General features: G+C 48.2%; 1 protein-coding gene across 1 annotated transcript in view; it reads left to right on the top strand.

The window, feature by feature from the left end:
• gas2l2 (growth arrest specific 2 like 2) overlaps window positions 1-21,001 on the top strand; it is a 79,431-nt gene extending 58,430 nt beyond the window's left edge. Inside the window, exons 5-6 of the mRNA XM_072469217.1 lie at window positions 973-1,276; window positions 17,576-21,001. Coding sequence (XP_072325318.1) covers window positions 973-1,276; window positions 17,576-19,376 — 2,105 coding nt within the window. The 3' untranslated portion in view covers window positions 19,377-21,001. The remainder of the gene's footprint in view (window positions 1-972; window positions 1,277-17,575) is intronic.
• The last annotated feature ends 377 nt before the right edge of the window (window positions 21,002-21,378 follow it).

Raw genomic sequence — 21,378 nt, 5'->3', positions numbered from 1 at the left:
TTAATGAATAAAATAAGTGAATAAAATGAATAAAACCCCCCCAACTTGTAAAACAAAAAGCTGCGACCGTTTAAAAAAAAAGCGGATGCACTGTACATGCGTACCCAATCATCGGCGCGCATGTGCATAGTTTTGCGCATGCGCGCCAATGATCGGGCACGCATGCGCAGTGGGGCCGCATTTATTTTACATGTTGGCGGCCATTTTGAAGGCCGCTTGCCGCCGGCGTTCTTAACAGCCGGCTGCTGCGGCTGTTGTGCGCAGATTTGCGCAATCGGGAGCGCCGCGACGGACGGCTGCACGACCTTCCCGACACCCGCCGGGAGGGACCCACCCGTGGATCGTGCCCCCGAGTTTGATAATGCCTGCCATAAACTATAAGATTTTAAATGGAGTGTGGGATTGAGGGGTGCAAAGGTCATAGAATTGTAGAATTTACAGTGCAGAAGGAGGCCATTCGGCCCATCGAGGCTACACCAGCTCTTGGAAAGCGCACCCTACTTAAGACCGCACCTCCAACCTATTCCCGTAACCCAGCAACTCCATCTGACCTAAGGGCAATTTAGCATGGCCAATCCACCTAACCTGTACCTCTTTGGACTGTGGGAGGAAACCGGAACACCCGGAGGAAACCCACGCACACACGGGGAGAACGTGCAGACTCCGCACAGACAGTGAGCCAAGCGGGAATCGAACCTGGGACCCTGGCGCTGTGAAGCCATAGTGCTAAACACTATGCTACCATGCTGTCATAAAAGCAAGAGTACATGTAGATAATGGTGGTATAAGTACTGGATACAAAAGGAAAGAGTTAATATTAGATCGTATAAGACCTTGGATAGACTGCAGTTGGAATATTGTGGGAAGCTTTATGCTTCTGACAGAATTCCCAATGAAACCCCTGTTGAGTATTGAATTACACAGGCAAGTATAGATTTCCAGTAATTGAATGCTAACGTCAATTTCTACCAGCTCACAAACAGGTGGCCAGATTCAGCAGCCCACACAGGTCCGCCACTCCTGTTCATGAGATCAAGTCTCGCTTGCCACTGAGGAGCGACCAGACAAACAAGCCACAGACAGCGCTCATTCTGTCAAGATCGCAGAGTCCCATGCCTCCAGTGGAGTGGAGACTAAATACACCATCTGCTCTTTCGCTGAGGAGTCGCAGTGCTGTACGGCCCCCATCGCCAGCTGTTCATACCACCGCTGGAGAGAATTCAGCCACCAGAGCACTGCGGGACAAGTCAGAGCCACGGCAGCTCCTTCAAACCAGGTAAGGGCTCTTAAACATCACTCTTACCTTGAGAAAGACTTATCAAATGGCAATGATATTCTACTTTTTTTAAAGTCATTTTTTTCAGGGATGTGGGCTTCGCTGACTAGTCCAGCATTTGTTGCCAATTCCTAATTGCCCTCGAGACGGTGGTGGTGAGCTGCCTTCTTGAACCCAGCAGTCCATGTGGTGTAGGTACACCCACTGTGCTATTGGGGAGGGAGTTCCATGATTTTGCCCGAGCAACAGTGAATGAACGGCTGATATATTTCCAAGTCAAGATGGTGAGTGACTTGGAGGGAAGCTGCCAGGTGGTGGGGTTCCAGGTGTCTGCTGCGTTTATTCTTCTAGATGGTAGTGATTGTGGGTTTAGAAGATGCTGCCTAAGGAGCCTTGGTGAGTTCCTACATTGCATCTTGTAGATGGTGCACACTGCTGCTACTGTGCGTCGGCGGTAGAGAGAGTGAATGCTTGTGGAAGGGGTGCCAATCAAGAGAGCTGCTTTGTCCTGTATGGTGTTGATCTTCTTGAGCATGTTGGAGCTGCACTCATCATGGAGAATATTCCATCTAATTCCTGACTCATGCCTTATTGGTGGACAGGCTTTGGGGAGTCTGGATGAGAATTACTCGCCGCAGGAGTCCTAAGCTCTGACTTGCTACTGTAGCCAAAGTATTTGTATAACTAGTCCAGTTCCTTGTGTGGTCAATAATAACCCCGAGGATGTTGATCGTGGCTGATGGTAATGTCACTGAATGTCATGGGGTGGTTATTTGATTCTCTGTTATTGGTCTTGGTCATTACCTCCGTCCATCACTTTGCTGATGATGGAAAGTAGACTGTGGGCGTTAATTGGCTGGGTTGGATTTGTTCTGTTTCTTGTGTCAGGACACATCTGGGTAATTTTCCACATTGCCGGGCAGATGTCGGTGTTGTAGCTGTACTGGAACAGCTTGGCTATGGGTGCGGCAAGTTCTGGTGCACAAGTCCTTAGTACTTATGCCGGGATATTGTCAGGGCCCATAGCCGTTGCAGTATCCAGTGCCTTCAGCTGTTTCTTGATATCACATGGAGCGAATCGTATTGGCTGAAGACTGACATCAGTGATGCTGGGGACCTCCGGAGGAGACCGAGATGGATCATCCACTCGGCACTTCTGGCTGACGATTATTGCAAATGCTTCAACCTTATCTTTGCTCAGTTGTGCTGGGCTCCTCCATCATTGAAGATGGAGATATTTGTGGAGCCTCCTCCAGTGAGTTGTTTAGTTGTCCACCACCATTCACAACTGGATGTGCCAGGACTGCAGAGCTTAGATCTGATCCATTGGTCGTGGGATCACTTAGCTCTGTCTATCACTTGCTGCTTATGTTGTTTGGTATGCAAGTAGTCCTGTGTTGTAGCTTCACCAGGTTGACACCACATTTTTCGGTATGTCTGGTGTTGCTCCTGGAATGCCTTCCTGCAGTCTTCATTGAACCAGGCTTGGTCCCCTGTCTATGTAGTAATGGTAGAGTGGGGATATGCCAGGCCATGAGGTTACAGATTCTAGTTGAGAACAATTCTGCTGCTGCTCCCACTGCACCTCATGGATGTCCAGTCTTGAGTTGCTAGATCTGTTCTGAATCTATTCCATTTAGCACAATGTTAGTGCCACACAACACGATGAAAGGTATCCTCAATGTGAAGATGAAACTTTGACTCCACAAGGACTGTGCTGTGATTCCTCCAACTGATACTGTCATAGACAGATGCATCTGCAGCAGGCAGGTTGGTGAGGATGAAGTCAAGTATGTTGCTCCCTCTTGTTCCCTCACCACCTGCTGCAGTCCCAGTCCAGCAGCTGTGTCCTTTAGGACCCAGCCAGCTCGGTCTGTGGTGACGGACATTGAAGTCCCCCACCCAGAGTACATGCTGCACCCTTGCCACCCTCAGTATTTCCTCCAAGGGGGGTTCAACATGGAGGAGCGGATTCATTAGCTGATGGTGGCCGGAACGTGGTAATCAGCAGGAGGTTTCCTTGCCCAGGTTTAACCTGAAGCCATGAGACTTCATGGGGTCCAGAACCAAAACTGCACATGCTCCAGGTGCGGCCTCACCAATGCCCGATACAATTGCAGTAAAACATCGTGATTCCTCTCGTCAAATCCTCTCGCTATGCAAGAGCAGGGATTTAGGATTAGTTAAGGCTAATGTCAGATGAAATGGTGGTGTGATGGTAATGTTACTGGATTAGTAATCCAGAGGTCCAGGCTAGTGCTCTGGGTGCATGGGTTCAAATTGAATTAATAAGATCTGGAATTAAAAAGATAATCTCAGTAACTGCTCACTTGGATATATAAATCTGGGTCCTGACATCAATGGACGGGATCCTGATTGTGACGTGTGACGAGGCTGATAAAGCTCACGCAAGGCCAGTGACCATGAAACCATCATCAATTATTGTTAAAAATCCATCTGGTTCACTAATGTGCTCGAGGGAAGGAAATCTGCCATCCTTACCTCGTCTGGCCAACATGTGGCTCTAGATCCACAGCAATGGGGTTGACTCTCAACTTCTCTCTGATATGGCCCAGCAAGCCACTCAGTTGAAGGGCAGTTAGAGATGGGCAACAAATACTGGCCCAGCCAGCGGTGTCCACTTCTATGAAATAATAAGGTAAAATAAATGTGGAGGCAGCATTGACACAACTTTGAGGGGCAGAATGGCCTCCTTCTGGGTCAAAGCTTATGTGGTAAAATTTTCCAGCTGGACCTGATTGATAGAGGAACAGAAACAATATAGAAAATTCCAGAAACACCCAGCAAGTCTAGCCCATGGATGAACAATATGGAGAGAACAATATTTCCATTTCTGGTGCTGGGCGAGATTTGAAATGTCAAGCTCTCCTCATGAAAATCGCTTATTGTCACAAGTAGGCTTCAATGAAGTTACTGTGAAAAGCCCCTAGTCGCCACATTCCGGCGCCTGTTCGGGGAATTGAACCGTGCTGCTGGCCTGCCTTGGTCTGCTTTCAATGCCAGCGATTTAGCCCAGTGTGCAAAACAGCCTGGTCATATGCTGTGCCCGGTCTGCTGAGTGTTTCCAGAACATTCTACGTTTCCCGCACCTAGAGTATTTACGTTATTTTTTTCTCAAGGGAACGACAAATGCAAAAGAATGGAATAGACAAAGGATAAATGGCCGACTATTCTGAAGGAGTCCCTGGATCGTGGTGTAGGCTGGATGGGCTGAATGGATTTTGCTAGTCTGCTGAAAAACTATTTTTTGATCACCTCTAGGTCCCAATTTCTAATGTTTCCTGGCGCGATTTGACAGAAATGAAACAGAATCGTGTGTCGAGCACGTTTAGAGTGGTGTCTCCGGCACTGGCAGCGCCGAGGATGACCCCGCTATTAAACAGGACTCTGCTCTATTTCTGGGCTTCGGCAAGGAACACCCCACCAAAGCCGCAGTAAGTCTCGTTTCCTGCACTAACGAGCTCTGATCTCTGGATTCCCCCCACCGCGGTCTCCGGACTTCCCCAACAAGGAGGTCAGCAAGGCCCCTGCACCCCACCTCATAAGGGCAGGGCACCCCCCGGGCCCGATCCACGGCACAATGCCACCTAGGCACCTTAGCAGTGCCAACTTGGCACCCTGGCAATGTCTCTGTCAGTCTGGCACTGCCAGGGTGGCATCTAGGTGGCAGTGCCTGGGTGCACTGCTAGGGTACCAGGCAGACAGTGACACAGCACCTGGATGACATCAGGAATGCCAGGGTACCATTCTACCCAGAGCCAGACCACCCAGAGGCCCCCGGTCGTCTGACTCCCCAAGATCCGGTAGACCTGTTCCACGTTTGTGGTCTCTGAGGCAAGACCATTAGGTCCCAGGCACTGGGTAGATCCAGTGTACACATATTCAAGTGAGACTAACTGCTCACTTGGATATATAAATCTGGGTCCTGACATCAATGGACGGGATCCTGATTGTGACGTGTGTCGAGGCTGATAAAGCTCACGCAAGGCCATGTTCCTGTCTGATTTGTCATGTTGAATGTTTTTATTGTCCGCTGTCCCTCGATTTTCAAAATGATATTTATTCTGCATGTTCCAAGGAACAGTGTGATGTGGATAGCAGGATTTGCTTCCCTTTCATTCTTTCTCTGCCACCGATCCACCTTATATTTAAGACGTTGAGGCACAAAGTGTGATGTAGCTTCATAGAATTTACAGTGCAGAAGGAGTCCATTCGGCCCACCGAGTCTGCACCGGCTCCTGGAAAGAGCACCCTACCCAAGGTCAACACCTTCACTCTATCCCCATAACCCAGTAACCCCACCCAACACTAAGGGCAATTTTGGACACTAAGAGCAATTTATCATGGCCAATCCACCTAACCTGCACATCTTTGGACTGTGGGAGGAAACCGGAGCACCCGGAGGAAACCCACGCACACACGGGGAGGATGTGCAGACTCTGCACAGAGAGTGACCCAAGGTGGAATCGAACCTGGGACCCTGGAGCTGTGAAACAATTGTGCTATCCACAATGCTACCGTGCTGCCCTTGATCTCCTTGATAGCTTGATGCACAAGTTGTCGTCATTTTGGAAGATTGATAGCAAACTTCATCCAGTCATTAACGTCACTCCTGTTGCACCTCAAGGACATAGAATGTACAATGTAGAAGGAGGCCATTCGGCTCATCGAACCTGCACCGAACCACTTAAGCCCTCACTTCCACACTACCCCCGTAACCCAATAACCTCGCCTAACCTTTTTGGTCATTTAGGGCAATTTATCATGGCCAATCCACCTAACCTGCACATCTTTGACTGTAGGAGGAAACCGGAGCACCCGGAGGCAACCCATGCAGACACGGGGAGAACGTGCAGACTCCGCACAGTCAGTGACCCAGTGGGGAATCAAACCTGAGGCCCTGGCGCTGTGAAGCCACAATGCTAAATACTTGTGCTACTGTGCTGCCCAGAGTTTCAGAGTGTCTTTGAAGCATTTTTTTTGTCCTCCCCTGGAATGTTGGCCATTTGAGAGCTGAGGGAACTGTACCAGGCGGGGAAATGAGGTTTGGCCATCTGGACAGTGTCCAGTCCATTAAAGTTGACTCTGTTGGGGTTTTGCCTGAATGTTTGTGGAGCTGGCCTCAAGAAGGTTCCAGCTTTTATTCAATGGTCCTCTAACTGAATTCGCAGGATACGGAGGAGGCACTGCTGGTGGAATTTCTCCTGTACTCTTGATATACAGTCCCGCTCTCACTGCAGCACAGGAATGTGGTGATACAACAGCTCTCTGCACTTGGACTTCATTAACTTGGGGAGGTCTTTGTTGTCAAACGTCGCTACCGTAGTTTGTCGAAGGTTATGCTACCGCAACTGACCCATTGTTGGATCTCTTCATCAATGGTGGCTGTTTGAGAGAGGTGGCTGCTACGGCATGGGGAGTGCTGAACATATTCCAGAGTCTGTCTTTCAACATATATGGAATGGGGAATACTTGGCTTACTGGGTGTGGATTGATATGAGTTGTGTTTTGGGAACATTCAAGGGCAGGCCGAGTTTCTTGTGTACAGAATTGAAGAGATGGAGAGTGGTTTGCAAATCAGCTTTAGAGTGGGCAAAGACAGTGCAGCCAGCCACAAACTGTAGATCATTGGGTGGGATTCTCCGGCCTCCCAGCCCTGTGTTTTTCGGCACACCATTTGCTGCCGGCAGGATTCACTGGTCCCGCCGCTGTCAATAGTAATTCCCATTGAAGCCACGCCACGCTGCCGGAAAGCCCACAGGAGGGGGCTGCGCTGTTGGCAAGACTAGAGAATCCCTCCGCCAGCGAACGGCTGGAGGATTCCAGCCCATGGGTGGGATTCTCCGATCCGCCCGTCGTGTGTTTCCCGGCGGCGCACCACTCGCTGGCAGCGAGATTCACTACTCCCACTGCTTGTCAATAGGGTTTCATACAAACACATCAGCTGGAATACATCGGTGCCACAAGCTTTGTTTTTTTTATCACCTGTTTGTTTGCTTGTTGCAGCTCCCCTATCTATTCATTGATGTTTTAAGGAGGGTCTTGAAGGAAGAAAGAGAGAAGTAGAGGATTGAAGAGATTTAGGGAGTCTCGTTCAAAGCTCGGAGTGCTGAAGGCATGATCGCCAGAGGCTTTCTTTTTACATCTGAATTGCCTCTCATTCCCGCCTTCAGTACCTGCTACAAGGTAAACAAATCTGTCACCAAAAGAGAAAATGCTGGAAAATCTCAGCAGGTCTGGCAGCATCCTCCTGCAAGGAGAGAAAAGAGCTATGGTTTCAAGTCCAGATGACCCTTTGACAAAGCCCTGGGCAAGGCTTCCCTGTAAAGAAGTATGTCCAGGAAAGACCATCACGATTTGAACCTTCTCTCCCCTCCAGGCAAGTTCCTTCTCACAGTTTCCCAGCATTTCAGGACAAACCTGCACAGTAGATCAAGTTGTTATCGTAATCAGATCAATGAAATGAAAATCGCTTATTGTCACAAGTAGGCTTCAAATGAAGCCACATTCCGGCACCTGTTCAGGGAGGCTGGTACGGGAATTGAACCGTGCTGCTGGCCTGCCTTGGTCTACTTTCAAAGCCAGCGATTTAGCCTTGTGCTAAACCAGTCCCAGTTGACAAACATAAGACCAAATCTGTTCTTTCCCTGTCATTTCTCCTTTTGTCCTTTCTCATTCTCCCCTTCAAGCTTTCTGGGTAGCTCCATCAACTCAACCTTTTCCTTGAAACAACCTTGAAACAATGTCCTTGAAAGCCACATGGGTCAACGTCTGGGAAATATCTATCATGAGTACATTGTTTCAAGCATTTGTGTGTGTATGTCTATAAATTCTTTTTTCAAGGGCAACTGGGGATGAGCAATAAATTCCAGCCTTGCCAGCGATGCCCATGTTCTGAAACTTCAAAAAAACAATATTGGTCCAAATGGCCTCCTCCTGTGCATCACACTTTCTGATTCCACAGCTCTCGCGGCTTCATTTACAGGCACAGATTTTTTTGACGCCTGCAATTAACCCCTGTATTTTTTTGGTTACATATGATGTGCTTTGATTTACTATCCCCACGCATACGAACGACATGATGTAAATGAACAGCTGTTTCCCACGTCCACGGACAACAATATTTAATGGTAGTTATTCATCGAAATGGATGGATCCATTTAATAGCTCATTATTTTGAACAAGAGTCCAACCAGTCATGGCATTAATCTGCTCTTGGTGAATCTGCTTGCCGAAAACAGAACTTTGTTGTACAAATTAGCTTTGTGTTCAACAACATCCTATTCGGCCCTGCCTCTAACGAAAGTGGAATCTCATTCACTGAGACTGCGTTTATGCTGTATCTACTGGTCCGTCCAGCAGCAGGTACTCGTGTTAGACTGCCTGGCTGCCATCTTTGACTGGGACTCCTGGAGGGATCCTCGCAACTACCTTTGCAGGAAAAGGATGAGGCAAGCGTGCTAAGGGTTACAAAGTCAAGGTACAGATCCGCCATGATCGAAGGGAATGGCAAAACAGACTTGAGAGGATGGATGTTTTCCTGCTATTCTAAATGCACAGAAATAGGTTGAGCTTTTACAGCCATGCCTGTAGAGTGTGGGTAGCATCCACACCCTGTTCAACATTTGAGATTAATTGCAGGTTGACTTAAATAGGAGGCAAGATGTCCAAAAGGCCCCAGTCACCTTTAATCTAGGTATCCGTTCCTGTCATTTAGGCCCTTGTGGAGCCAAACTGAAACGGTTAATAGCGCCCCCTCCAGGGAGTTTCATTCCTTCACTTGCTTCTGTAGCCGTGTTAGACCCTGATTCTGGATTTTCACCACAACTTCAAGACCCCCGGCAGTGTAGTGACAAATAAAAGGATGACTATGCTGCACAAAACAAATTTTATTTCTAAATGGGTTTGTTGTCCCGAAGCACATTTCCCCAGTTTTACAAAACTCCATTTGCTGAGTTTCTAATATCCAGGAGAATTATATTTAACCATGCGTTAAAAATCTTACTTCTCTGCACATTTTAATTAATTTTTATTTTATAACTCCTCATATACCTATTGAGATTTTACCTTGCCAATGTAAAATCGTTGCACTGTAATTCCACCCTCCCACCTGAGGGGTGCTAAATCAATACCAATGGCAGAAAACGTGCAATTGTGCCTAGCTAAGTTTAAATTGCAGTTTCTATTATAAGGAATGATTATAAGTTTATGTCATAAAAAATAAAACTGAAATAAGACAGAAGTTATGACTTTGTACGGTGTGTTCCCTAAACCCATTTCACTGAACACTACTCTACAGGATCATTTGGAAATTTGGCACTGAACCTAGGGAGTGCAAGAGTAGCGCAATTATACTTTTTCTGTCATTGGTATTGGCTTAGCACCCTCACTGGTGGGAGGGTGTAATTACAGTGTGACAAGTTTTCATGGAGAAAGTCCTTTATAAATGTGCCTGGGAGGAGTTATAATAGAAACATTGATAAAAATGTACAGTGAAGTAAGGTTTTAAAATTGCAATGCTTAGCAGTTAACTTTCAGTCACCATCAACTGGTGCATTCTCCATGGCAATGCCTGTACTGTCAGAGTCCACTTACCAACCAGTCAGCACACTCTTCCCACAAAGTATAAATTGTCATTTCCCCCTTATATTGGTATTTTGTGAAGTGTCCTGGTGAGTTCAAGATGGAATAAGAGCAAAGTTGGGCAGCACGGTAGCACAAGTGAATAGCACTGTGGCTTCACAGCGCCAGGGTCCCAGGTTTGATTCCCTGCTGAGTCACTGTCTGTGTGGAGTCTGCACATTCTCGCTGTGTCTGCGTGGGTTTCCTCCGGGTGCTCCGGTTTCCTCCCACAGTCCAAAGACGTGCAGGTTAGGTGGATTGGCAATGATAAATTGCCCTTAGTGACCAAAAAAAAAGGTTAGGAGGGGTTATTGGGTTACGGGGATAGGGTGGAAGTGTGGGCTTAAGTGGGTCAGTGCAGACTCGATGGGCTGAATGGCCTCCTTCTGCGCTGTATGTTCTATGTTCTAAAACTAAGCCATTCAGCCCCTCAAACCTACATTTATGGGCTGTAGCTTGGTGATATTTTTGAGGGAAGGGGGGAGTGTGAGGTCAAGGCATTGAAGTACAGCACAGGGTCAGGGAACTGATGCCAACACAAGGCCAGAGGTGAAATGAATGGTAACGCACCAGTACATCGGGAAACAGCAGCAAGAATATACATGGGAACTTGGCCTCAGCCCCTCCTGTTGTAGCCTATTTCTCCCAATGATTGGGTATTTTATGAACAAAATAGGCGGTAACATGTTTAATCATAATCTCACAGGAAAATCACCAGCTTCCTGGAAAATAATCTCAAATGTATTCAATCAGAGTGTAATCAAGGTTATTTGAAAAGATGCCCTCCTGTTGAAAGCTTCATCCTTTCATAATAGGAGGATCTGAATTCTGCCACAGATATATGGCCATTAGTAATCAGATGACAAGGCATAATTAGCTTTAACATCCTGTTGGGATTGGTAGTGTGGATAATAAAACCTCTAATATAGTTCTATTAATAGTCATTTGGCAGAGCAAACTTGAGTATTGCTGATAAAAAGAGATGCTGAAGCTTTTAAATAAGTACAACTATGTGGACATGATAGCTGAGCTAGCTGAAGGGAAGTGGGATACTAGGCTAGGGGATAGATCAATACAGAAGCATTTGAGGATATTTCAGAATACTCAGAACAACTGTGGCCGCCACACTAGAAATGTTGGCCTCGGTGCCACACATTGTAGGTGCCATTTCCTGCACCATAGTCTTTGGGATTCCTCCAATCAGTTATGCTTCTGTATTGATCTATCCCCTAGCTTAGTATCCCACTTCCCTTCAGCTAGCTCAGCTATCATGTCCACATAGTTGTACTTATTTAAAAGCTTCAGCATCTCTTTTTATCAGCAATACTCAAGTTTGCTCTGCCAAATGACTATTAATCGAACTGTATTAGAGGTTTTATTATCCACACATCAGAATGTCGCTGACATCCCCTCCTGAATCTCATAGCCGTGCTCTAGCATTAGCTCCAGGATAACCTTGTCCCAGGCTCGGGATCTGGCCGTGACTCAGCGGAGTCCTGGTATCCAGCAGATCTCCGACTGCTGACTCCCTTGGATGTTCCTACCTCCACTTGTTTTGTGCATCAGCATCTGTGTGGTGTTCACCAGATTGTGCCTCAGAAGCTTGTAAACTACTATCGCACACCGAGATATATTTCTCTGTGCTGGCAGAGGGTGGGGATGATAGCCGTGACGTCTTGATGGTGGGTGCACCCTCGGAGGTGTTTTGTCTTGGGTGACGGGTGGTGGTGGGGGGTTTTGTGGTTGGGGGGTGGTGGTGGCCTGGATGACCTGGCCCCATCGCATGGAGATCCTGCGAGAGAATGGACATGTGGTCAGTGGGACGGAAGGACCATTTCATCTGACATGAACACCTCACTTGGGACAGGTCATCTGGGTGGAGGGGCAGTGGAGCCACACCTTTGCGATGCAGGCCTGCCTTGCTGTCAGTGACTGCTCTATCCTCAGCCCACCCCGTGATTTCCAGGGCTGGTTACTCATAGTGGGAGGGAGTGCGGACTTTGCTGTCTGGAACCCTGCTGCCCATCTGGGCCCTTTCCTGCCAATTATGGGCTAACCTCTCCTGCGGGACAAAGGCAGGTCATGGTGGGCTACATGCTTTATGCATCAGGGGGAGTCTATGGCAAGTGGGCACCGCTCCTGGGCATGGAGGAGTTGTGCTGGTGGGTGCCAGGGTGCGCTGAGCCACGGACGCGGTAATATCTTGGGGGGGTGGGTGCGAGCTGCCAGCTGCCGACTTGTTGTGGGGGAGAGCTTGGGCGGGGTTGTCAAGGTGGGGGTAGGCTGGACCTATGCCAGGGGGCCGGTGTCAACCTAGCCGTGCTGCCCAATGGAGGTTATTGATCTTCTTCCTGCCCGAACTGACGGCCGCTGCCACTGCCTCCCACGTGGCATTGGCAGCCCTTCGGCTGACCCCCTTGGGGGAACAGGATGTCCCGTCTCACCGCCATGGCGTCTAGCAGCCTGGCCAGGTTGGCATCCCCGAAACGTAGAGCAGGTCTATGTGGTGGCATGGCCAAGTGTGTTCGGAGGGAGCGTTCCCCTTGTTAGCGGTGGCAGGGGGTCGGTCCAGGTGAATGAATTTCCACCATGAAGCTCGCGGGGCCTAATCTTTGGTGCTACGTGCTGTTAAATGCGGGCCGCGGTCTTGCTGGCTCGGCTATCGGGAAGCTGCACCCGATACGGCACTTTGACCTTCTCCTGTTAAATCCCACCTAAAATTAGAGACATAAATGAAGACTGTGAATATCTAAAGATTTAGAGAGCATTGTGAGACATTAGAATGACATGCAGCCCAGATGCTCGAAGGATGAATGGGGAGTCTGAATGTGGGCTGCATCTCTGGAACAGCAAGCTTCTAAAACATCTCTGCTCATGTTTTGGCAGCACGTTTAGAACCCCTGTACCTGTTCTAACCGTTAAAAAACTGTTTAGCTGGGATGGTGTGGTGGTATGTATTAAGGGTAATACGGTACACCATGAATGCCGAGGAGCTATTGGAGGACAGATGCTGGGTCCCGATTGGATCTGCCCCCTACTGGGCTCCACCCAGATAGGCGGGGTATAAGAACCCGGTTTACTCCCCGCAGCTGCATTCTGTGACTGAGCTGCTGGGGAACAAGTCTGAACAAGTCTGCTCAATAAAGCCTCGATTGAAGTTATCTACGTCTCGCCTCGTGTGTGATCGATGGCGCTACAGATGGATAGTGTGATGTCGCCATTACACTCTGCAGTTGTAATCACCCTTTTGTCTCGTGGGAGATGTGTCTCTACAATCTCACATACTTAAAACAAGAGTGTTGGGTTGCTTTGTGTTGTGATTTGTAGCACATGAACATTTGCGGTTCCACCTCAACGCTGAAATAGTGGTGGAACACAAGGACTGAAACGCTGGGGTTTCCTGTGATCAGGCAGTTTACGTACTGTCGGTGGATCCTGCACTGTATTGATATTGGTGGACATGCATTATCTAGTGGAGATGCGGGGCTGCAGGCTGCACCACTGGCCGACTGCTTGGGGAGAGTGGGGAGCAGCGCCTGCTTAAAAATTGAAATAATGTAGGAAGTCATTTTACCAATTACCTATTGCTCTTTGGCTGGGTTGTCCCAGAATTTCAAACCAGGCTGCAATTGTCCTGTCGACCCCAATCAAGGGCTGGTTTAGCTCAGTGGGCTAGACAGCTGGTTTGTGATGCAGAACAAGGCCAGCAGCGCGGGTTCAATTCCCAGCTTACCCGAACAGGCGCCGGAATGTGGCGACTAGGGGCTTTTCACAGTAACTTCATACTTGTGACAATAAAAGATTATTATTATTATCAACCCACCAGCCTCTGGTCACCAAATCAGGCCACAAGGGGGCAGAGGTACTTGTTCAGCACTTCACTGCATTGTGAGTCTCGGATTTGGAGTATAGCTAGAACCTTTGAGATCAGGGCGTTCTAATGATGTTTAATCAGAAATGTAAATTGTTGGACTCTTAATAGTCAGCATGGTAATATTGAAATTCTGTCTGCTCTGAACATATACACTTCACATGGACATGTAAACAGTCAGGAAATACAGTGTTGAAATCCTATCCAGTGTCACCTCATCTCTTCACATCTACAGAAATTAGAAATTGCCCTGGGCTCTCTCTGACTCCGAATTGGCACAACCCAACCAAGAGATAGAGCCAAAATTAGACCTAAAGCCTTATTTGAATTGTTTCACCAACATGCTCATTCCTCGCACATCCTGACAGTTGAAGAAATTAATATCCGACCGCTTACCTTTTTTTTGTCATTCTTTCATAGGTAGTGGGCATTGATGGCAATTCCAGCATTTATTGTCCATAACTAATTGCCTTTGAGAAGGTGGTGGTGAGCTGTCTACTTGAGCCTCCATAGTCCCTGTGGTGTCGGTACACCCACAGTGCTGTTCGCAAGCGATTTTAACCCAGTGATAGTTAAGGAATGGCGATATATTTCCAAGCCAGGATGGTGTATGGGTGAGCAGCGGAATTTGCAGGTGGTGGTGTTCCTTTGTGTCTGCTTCCCTTGTCCTTCTAGGTGGTGCTGGGCTTGGAAGGTGCTGTTGAAGGAGGATTGGTGAGTTGCTGCAATGTATCTTGTAGTTGGTACTCATGGCAATTGGCACTGGGCATTGGTGCTGGGGGGAGTGAATGTTCAAGATGGTGGATGGGATGCCAATCAAGCGGGCTGCTTTGCCTTAGATAGTGTCAAGTTTCTTGAGTGTTGTTGGAGCCACACTCACCAGGCAATATCTATCATGCTCCTGATTTGGGCCTTGTATATGGCGGACAAGCTTTGGAGAGTCAGGAAGTTAGTTACTCACTGAAGAATTCCCAGCCTCTGACCTTTACATAGCTGCTCCAGTTTAGTTTCTGATGATCTACAGCATGTTGATAGTGGGATTTCAGCAATGGTAATCCATTGAATGTCAAGGAGAAATGGTTAGATTCTCTCTTGCTGGTGATGGTCATTGTCTGATACTTGTGTGGTGAAAATATTACTTACCATTTGTCAGCCCAAGCCTGGATATTGTCCAGGTCTTGCTGCATTTGGACATGGAAAGCTTCAGTATCTGAGGAGTCGTAAATGACCCACAACATTGTGCGATCATTAGGAACATCCCAACTTCTAACCTTATGATGGAAGGAAGGTCATGGATAAAGCAACTGAAGTTGATTGGGCCTAGGACACCACTCTAGGAACTACCATTTCTAAATCCTCCACGATCAATATTCTGGGGGTTACCATTGACCCGAAACTGAACTGGACCAGCCATATAAGCACTGTAACTATAAGAGCAGGTCAGAGACTAGGAATTATATGACAAGTAACTCAACTCCTGATACACCAGAGTTTGTCCACCATCTACAAGGCATAAGTCAGGAGTAATGGAATACTCTCCACTTGCGTGGAAGAGTGCAGCTCCAACAACACTGAAGATTCTCAGCACCATCCAGCACAACGCAGTCCACCCCATCCACCACCTTAAACATTCACTCCCTCCCTCCACCACCAACGCACAGTGTCAGCAATGTGTACAATCGACAAGGTGCACTGCAACAACTGACCAAGGATCCTTCGAAAGCACCTTCCAAACCATTACTTCACAGTCGCTGGATCAAAACCCTATGGCCGGGATTCTCTGGTATCCGGCGGTGGGTCGTACCGGCGCCAAAGGTTGGTGTGAACCACTCCGGTGTCGGGCCGCCCGGAAGCTGCGGAATCCTCCACACCTTCGGGGGCTAGACCGGCGCTGGAGTGATTGGCGCGTGCCAACTGGTGCCGAAGGGCCTCCGCTGCCGGCACGAGTTGGCGCATGCGCAAGAGCGCCAGCGTGTTCCCAGAACCGCTGGAGTGATTCCTACGCATGCGCAGGGGGTTTCATCTCTGCGCCGGCCATTGCGGAGCTTTACACAGGCCGGCACGGAGGTAAAGAGTGCCCCCATGGCACAGGCCTGCCCGCGGATCGGTGGGCCCTGATCCCGGGCCAGGCGAATCCCCCCCCGAGGACTGCGCAGACTTCCCTCAGAGCCAGGTCCCGCCGGTACAGACCTTGTGTAATTCACGCCGGTGGGACTGGCCCAAAACGGGCGGCCGCTCGGCCCATCGGCGACCAGAGAATTGCCGGGGGGGGGCACTGCCAACGGCTCCCGAACGGCGCGGCGCGATCCCCGCCCTCGCCATAAAAACGCTGCCGGAGAATTCGGCTGCCGGCGTCGGAGCGGGATTCACGCCGTCCCCACGGCGATTCTCCGACCTGGCGGGGTGGGTCGGAGAATCCCGTCCCATAACTAACTCTGGGCGGGATTCTCCAACACCCCGCCAGGTCAGAGAATCGCTGGGGACTGGCGAATTCTCCGGCACCAGAGATTCGGTGTGGGCGGGAATCGCGCCGCGCCGGTTGGCGGGCCCCCCCCCCCCCCCAGCGATTCTCCGGCCCGGATGGGCCGAAGTCCCGCTGCTGGAATGCCTGTCCCACCGGCGTGGATTAAACCACCTCTCTTACCGGCGGGACAAGGTGGCGCAGGCGGGCTCCGAGGTCCTGGGGGGGGGGCGCGGGGCGATCTGGCCGTGGGGGGGTGCCCCCACGGTGGCCTGGCCCGCGATCGGGGCCCACCGATCCGCGGGCGGGCCTGTGCTGGGGGGGGCACTCTTTTCCTTCCGCCTTCGCCACGGTCTCCACCATGGCGGAGGCAGAAGAGACCCCCTCCACTGCGCATGCGCGGGGATGCCGTGAGCGGCCGCTGATGCTCCCGCGAATGCGCCGCCCGGCAATGTCATTTCCGCGCCAGCCGGCGGGGCACCAAAGGCCTTTCCCGCCAGCTGACGGGGCGGAAATCAATCCGGCGCGGGCCTAGCCCCTCAAGGTTAGGGCTCGGCCCCCCAAGATGCGGAGGATTCCGCACCTTTAGGGCGGCGCGATGCCTGACTGATTTGCGCCGTTTTTGGCGCCAGTCGGTGGACATTGCGCCGATTACGCAGAATTTCGCCCTCCCTCTGTGACAGCACTGCGGGTGTACCTACAGGGCATGTACTGCAACGGTTCAAGACATAGCTCACCACCACCTTCTCCAAGGGCAGGTAAGGATGAGCAACTGGCCTAGCCAGCGACACCCACATTCTGTGAAAATATTTTTAAATCGGCAATGTCTGTCTCTAATCTGGATGTTATGTTCATGCAGTGCACAATGCTGCGGTTCTGGGGGAGAGCACTCCCCTTTCTTCCTGGCATCAAGGCAACTATTCCTGACATATTTATTTCAAACAATTCTGACGAAATTTGCTGGTGGCTGCAAAGGACACTGAAAAATGCCAAGTGGAGCCAGCCCAACACAGCTGCTCAGGCCACCTGATTACAGTGGAGAGGCCTAAATGCATCTGCCTCGTAATTGGGGTCAGTGCCTGCTTTAGGTGGCCAACTAGAGTGCCTGCAAAGCCACCTTTCTGAATATGGCGGTGCCTATAACACTGGCTCAGGTCCAGTGTAGGTCATTGTTGGGTGAAATTTTTGCCAACCCCTCTTTCCTATCGGAAAAACAGGCACTGGGAGGACCAGTTTCTACCTCACATTCTTACTCAATTAACAATTATCTCAGCTAATCACAATTTTTTTTGGCTTTCTATTAATGGAAATGTTTTTGGTTTAGGCAAAAAGATCGGCCATCTACTCCTTCTTACCAGACGTCAGTCAACGCTGGCAGCACCAAAGCCAACTCCATTACTACCACAGCAGCTAGGACAGGGAGAGAGAGGAGCAGAACTTTGCCAGTATCTTCAAAACCATGTCCTGTAGCTCAGGAAAACAAACGCATCTTTGTCCCTTCAATGGACAGCAAGAAAGGACCGAATCAACTTATTGTTCCTCTGCAATCTGATAATAGGTTGAACCGGACGTGGACGAATTCCCAGTTTGTTGAGTCCAAAATGGACCACAGTAACTCGAATGTGGGCAAACAGAGCACCAGTGGTTTCTCACAGACACACAAACCTACGTCAGAAATGACGCCCAGAATCTCCAAAGGATCGATGAGAAGTCATTCGCCTGTGCCTGGCCGAGGGAGTAAGTTCTCAGTCATTCAGGACACCGAGAGGAAAAGCGAGAAGGGTCAAGTAACTCATCGCCCTCTTAGCCTAGCTGGTACCTGGCAAGAAAGCTGTTGGCAGGAACCAAAATGTATCAGCAAAGCACTAACTGATGGAGCAAAGAAATGGACTCAACAGAAAGGTCAGATTCGACCGCGGACCCCAGACCTTTACAGCATAAATAACAACAACAATAAAGGTGTTAACGAGCAGAAGGACCTGTGTTTATTTGCACCTCCACCCATTAATCCCGCACAGGAGTCAGAACTATACAAAAGCCTTGAAGATGAAATTGCTTCCAATATGAAAGCTCTGGAGGTGGATCTACTCGAGGACAATCTGGAGGACAGTGCAATCAATGCATTTGCTCCCGTATCCAGTTTGTCCACTTCTTCAAAACAGAAAGAATTTAAAAGGCTTGACTCCCCCAGATCCAAGTGTTCAGTTTCCTCATTCCCAGAGGCAACCAGTCCTCTTGACAACATTAATAGACCTTGCAGCTGCAGTAACGTGACTTCAACCCAATCAATAAAAGCGACGGAGAATGGCAGCTGTTTTAATGCCGTTCTTGCTGAACTTGTTAGCAGAACACAAAAGCTCAACCGAGTGGACATCGAGAACTGGATTGCAAAAAGCCCACCAAAAATGGTGTTCACTGATTCTAATGCTAATCTACAGACAGCAGATTTGAGCTCCATTCAAACCAGCAAACAGTTTCCTAACAGAGTTGAAGTACAAAGTGAATGTTATGCTGGCTCGACATCTGTTCAGTGCAACCAAGAAAACAATGGCTTTAATGTCACAAATCCGGGCAGCGTGAAGAGTTATATAGCACCCGCTCGGAATAGTATGAGTGCTCTTGAGGTGAATTCCAAGTCCACAAATGAAGGATCTGATACCAATTCATCATTGGAATGGCCAGATCCGCCCTGCGCTCCCCAGAAAGCCAGAGTTCAACAAGAAAGGCAAAGGCGATCACTAAAAAAACCCGAGAGAGTCCCTTCCATTTACAAGCTGAAGCTTCGGCCCAAAATACGGCCCAGGAGGGACAATAGACCTGAGAAGAAGCCATCGAAAATTCCCACTCCGTTATCCTACAGAGTGGCAGACAAAACATTGAAAGGAACAACAAAATCTGGAACCACCCACAAAACCCTCAAAGCCAACAGCAAGATTTCAAAGTCTAAAGTTCAGGGGAAACAGAACCCAACTTTGTACTTCGCAAAACCTGAGGAAGATCTTGGTTCAGGAGAAGACCGTTGGCCTCCGTGCAGAGTCCCACCAAGAGGCCGAACTGCAGTAGTACAACAATCCATCAGAGAGGACACTGAGCAAAGAAAAGAAGACGAAGAATCTTGGGTTTAAAAACTTGGGGAAAAACAATCTTTATAAATATCTCAACCTCAAGCAATTCTTTGTTGGCCATCAATGTTTTTGTGTGGGCTGTTCTTTTAGCTTAACACAAACACTTCAAATGCCAGTACTTGACTGCTTGGCAAAAAAAAAGCAGCCCAGCAAAACCCACTTTGTCACTTTGAAAGCAAACAAGTTTTCTAATGAAGTTAAATGTGATGATAATTGCATAAAGCAAAGGTACAAGAAATCAAGAACCATTAAAAATTGCACTATCTTATGCTAATTATACCTAATAGCTAGAGAAGATGGCACTAATCTCAACCAGAATGTGGTGAAATGTTTGAAACTCAAGAAGGGCGTTGAGTGAGAGACATTTTGTCGTCATGAATTGACATATTTATTCATCATTATTTTTTAACGTGATCAGTTTAGGGTGCCTCCATTAAAGTGCTGGGTTCCAAAAATAATTGTTTACAAATCCTGATTTTAAAAAAAAAACTTGTTTACAAATAATTTCACTAATAATTATGATGAGCTGATGTCACCTGCTTCATAGCGGTAGTTGGAGTTTGCTATGTTTCTTAAACCGTGTTTCATCAGGTCATTTCTGATGCTTTTTATTCCCAAACTGTTGGATATTAAATCCCTAAATATCCCCTGTATTCATATTTCAATAAGGATCTGAAGAGCCCAGTGGCCTGGCCAGGCATCTTGGTCTCTCTGCTCTTTACTTGCCAGTAAGTGTGGGCCGGGGCACATAGATCACTAGGGGATATAAGCAAATAACTTTTAATTAGAATCATGTCATTCAGGGGAGTTCACACAATTCTTCACACACCTCCCAAGAATTGTTGCGGCTTGGAGGGGAGGCAGTGGCGTAGTGGTTTTGCAACTGGACTTGTAATCCAGTGGCCTAGGGTAATGCTCTGGGGAGCCAGGTTCGAATCCCACCAAAGGCGGATGATGAAATTTAAATTCAATAAAAATCTGGAATTAAAAGTCCAAAGATGACTATGACACTGTTGTCGATATCCGGTGCCGGAGAATTCGGCAACCGGCGGGGGCGGGATTCACGCCAGCCCCCGGCGATTCTCCGATTCTCCGACCCGGCGGGGGGTCGGAGAATCTGGCCCTAAGGGTTTCGGGAAGGAGTTATTATGCAGATCAGACATGATAATTAATGAGAAGACCCACCTCAAAATTTTGAATGCCCTATTGCTAATTTCCAATAATCCCATGATACATAAATGAAATGAGATTATATCAAGGCTATGTTGAACATTAAGGAAGCCTGGGATGATGGATGTAGTTAATGGAGGAATGTCCTCTTGTTCTCGATGTGCTGATGTTATTAACACAGTTAGGTTTTGCCATAATCTAGTGCACATCATCCTTGATTGGAAAGGTGGTGAGGATTCGAAATTCAGATTGACTATTTCTTGGTAACATGTTTTGTCAGTTCACTGAGCCCTCCCACCCACGCACCCAGAGATGTTCAGTTCTATGGTATCCAAATTTTAATAAGCTATTATTTTTGTTTGTGTGTCATCGATATTTTCCTTGCAGTCAATTTTATTTTTTGGAAGAGGAGTAGACAATCTTAATATTTTCAATAAAGAGATTTTTTATTTAAACGTGTGATTTAATGGGGTTTGAGCAAATGATTCCTGTCAGCTATTCTGTTACAAATTCCAATGTCTGCATTTATAATGGGCACTGTCTCTGTAAACCTGTCATGCTGTAACAATGCCCTCCTGCCAGGTTTAGCTTTTCATAGATAATGAACTTAAAACTGCCATACCCCAGGGTATCACATCTCGGGCACCATACGTACATCAGCTGAAATGAAGACTTACCTGCCATTTTGTTAATCAAATATCCTATTCACTAAATATTTGAACCAAAGGCAGTCTGTTCATTTGGTAAGTAACAATGAGGAACGATTAGGCACCAAGATACCGAGCAATCAAATTACTTTTTGTTTATTATTCAGGTTACCAGACACTAGTCG

This window comes from Scyliorhinus torazame, chromosome 12, assembly GCF_047496885.1.
Source record: "Scyliorhinus torazame isolate Kashiwa2021f chromosome 12, sScyTor2.1, whole genome shotgun sequence".
Taxonomy (NCBI): Eukaryota; Metazoa; Chordata; class Chondrichthyes; order Carcharhiniformes; family Scyliorhinidae; genus Scyliorhinus; species Scyliorhinus torazame.
The sequence above is the reverse complement of the archived record's forward strand: the minus strand, read 5'-3'. Positions and strand labels throughout refer to the sequence as shown.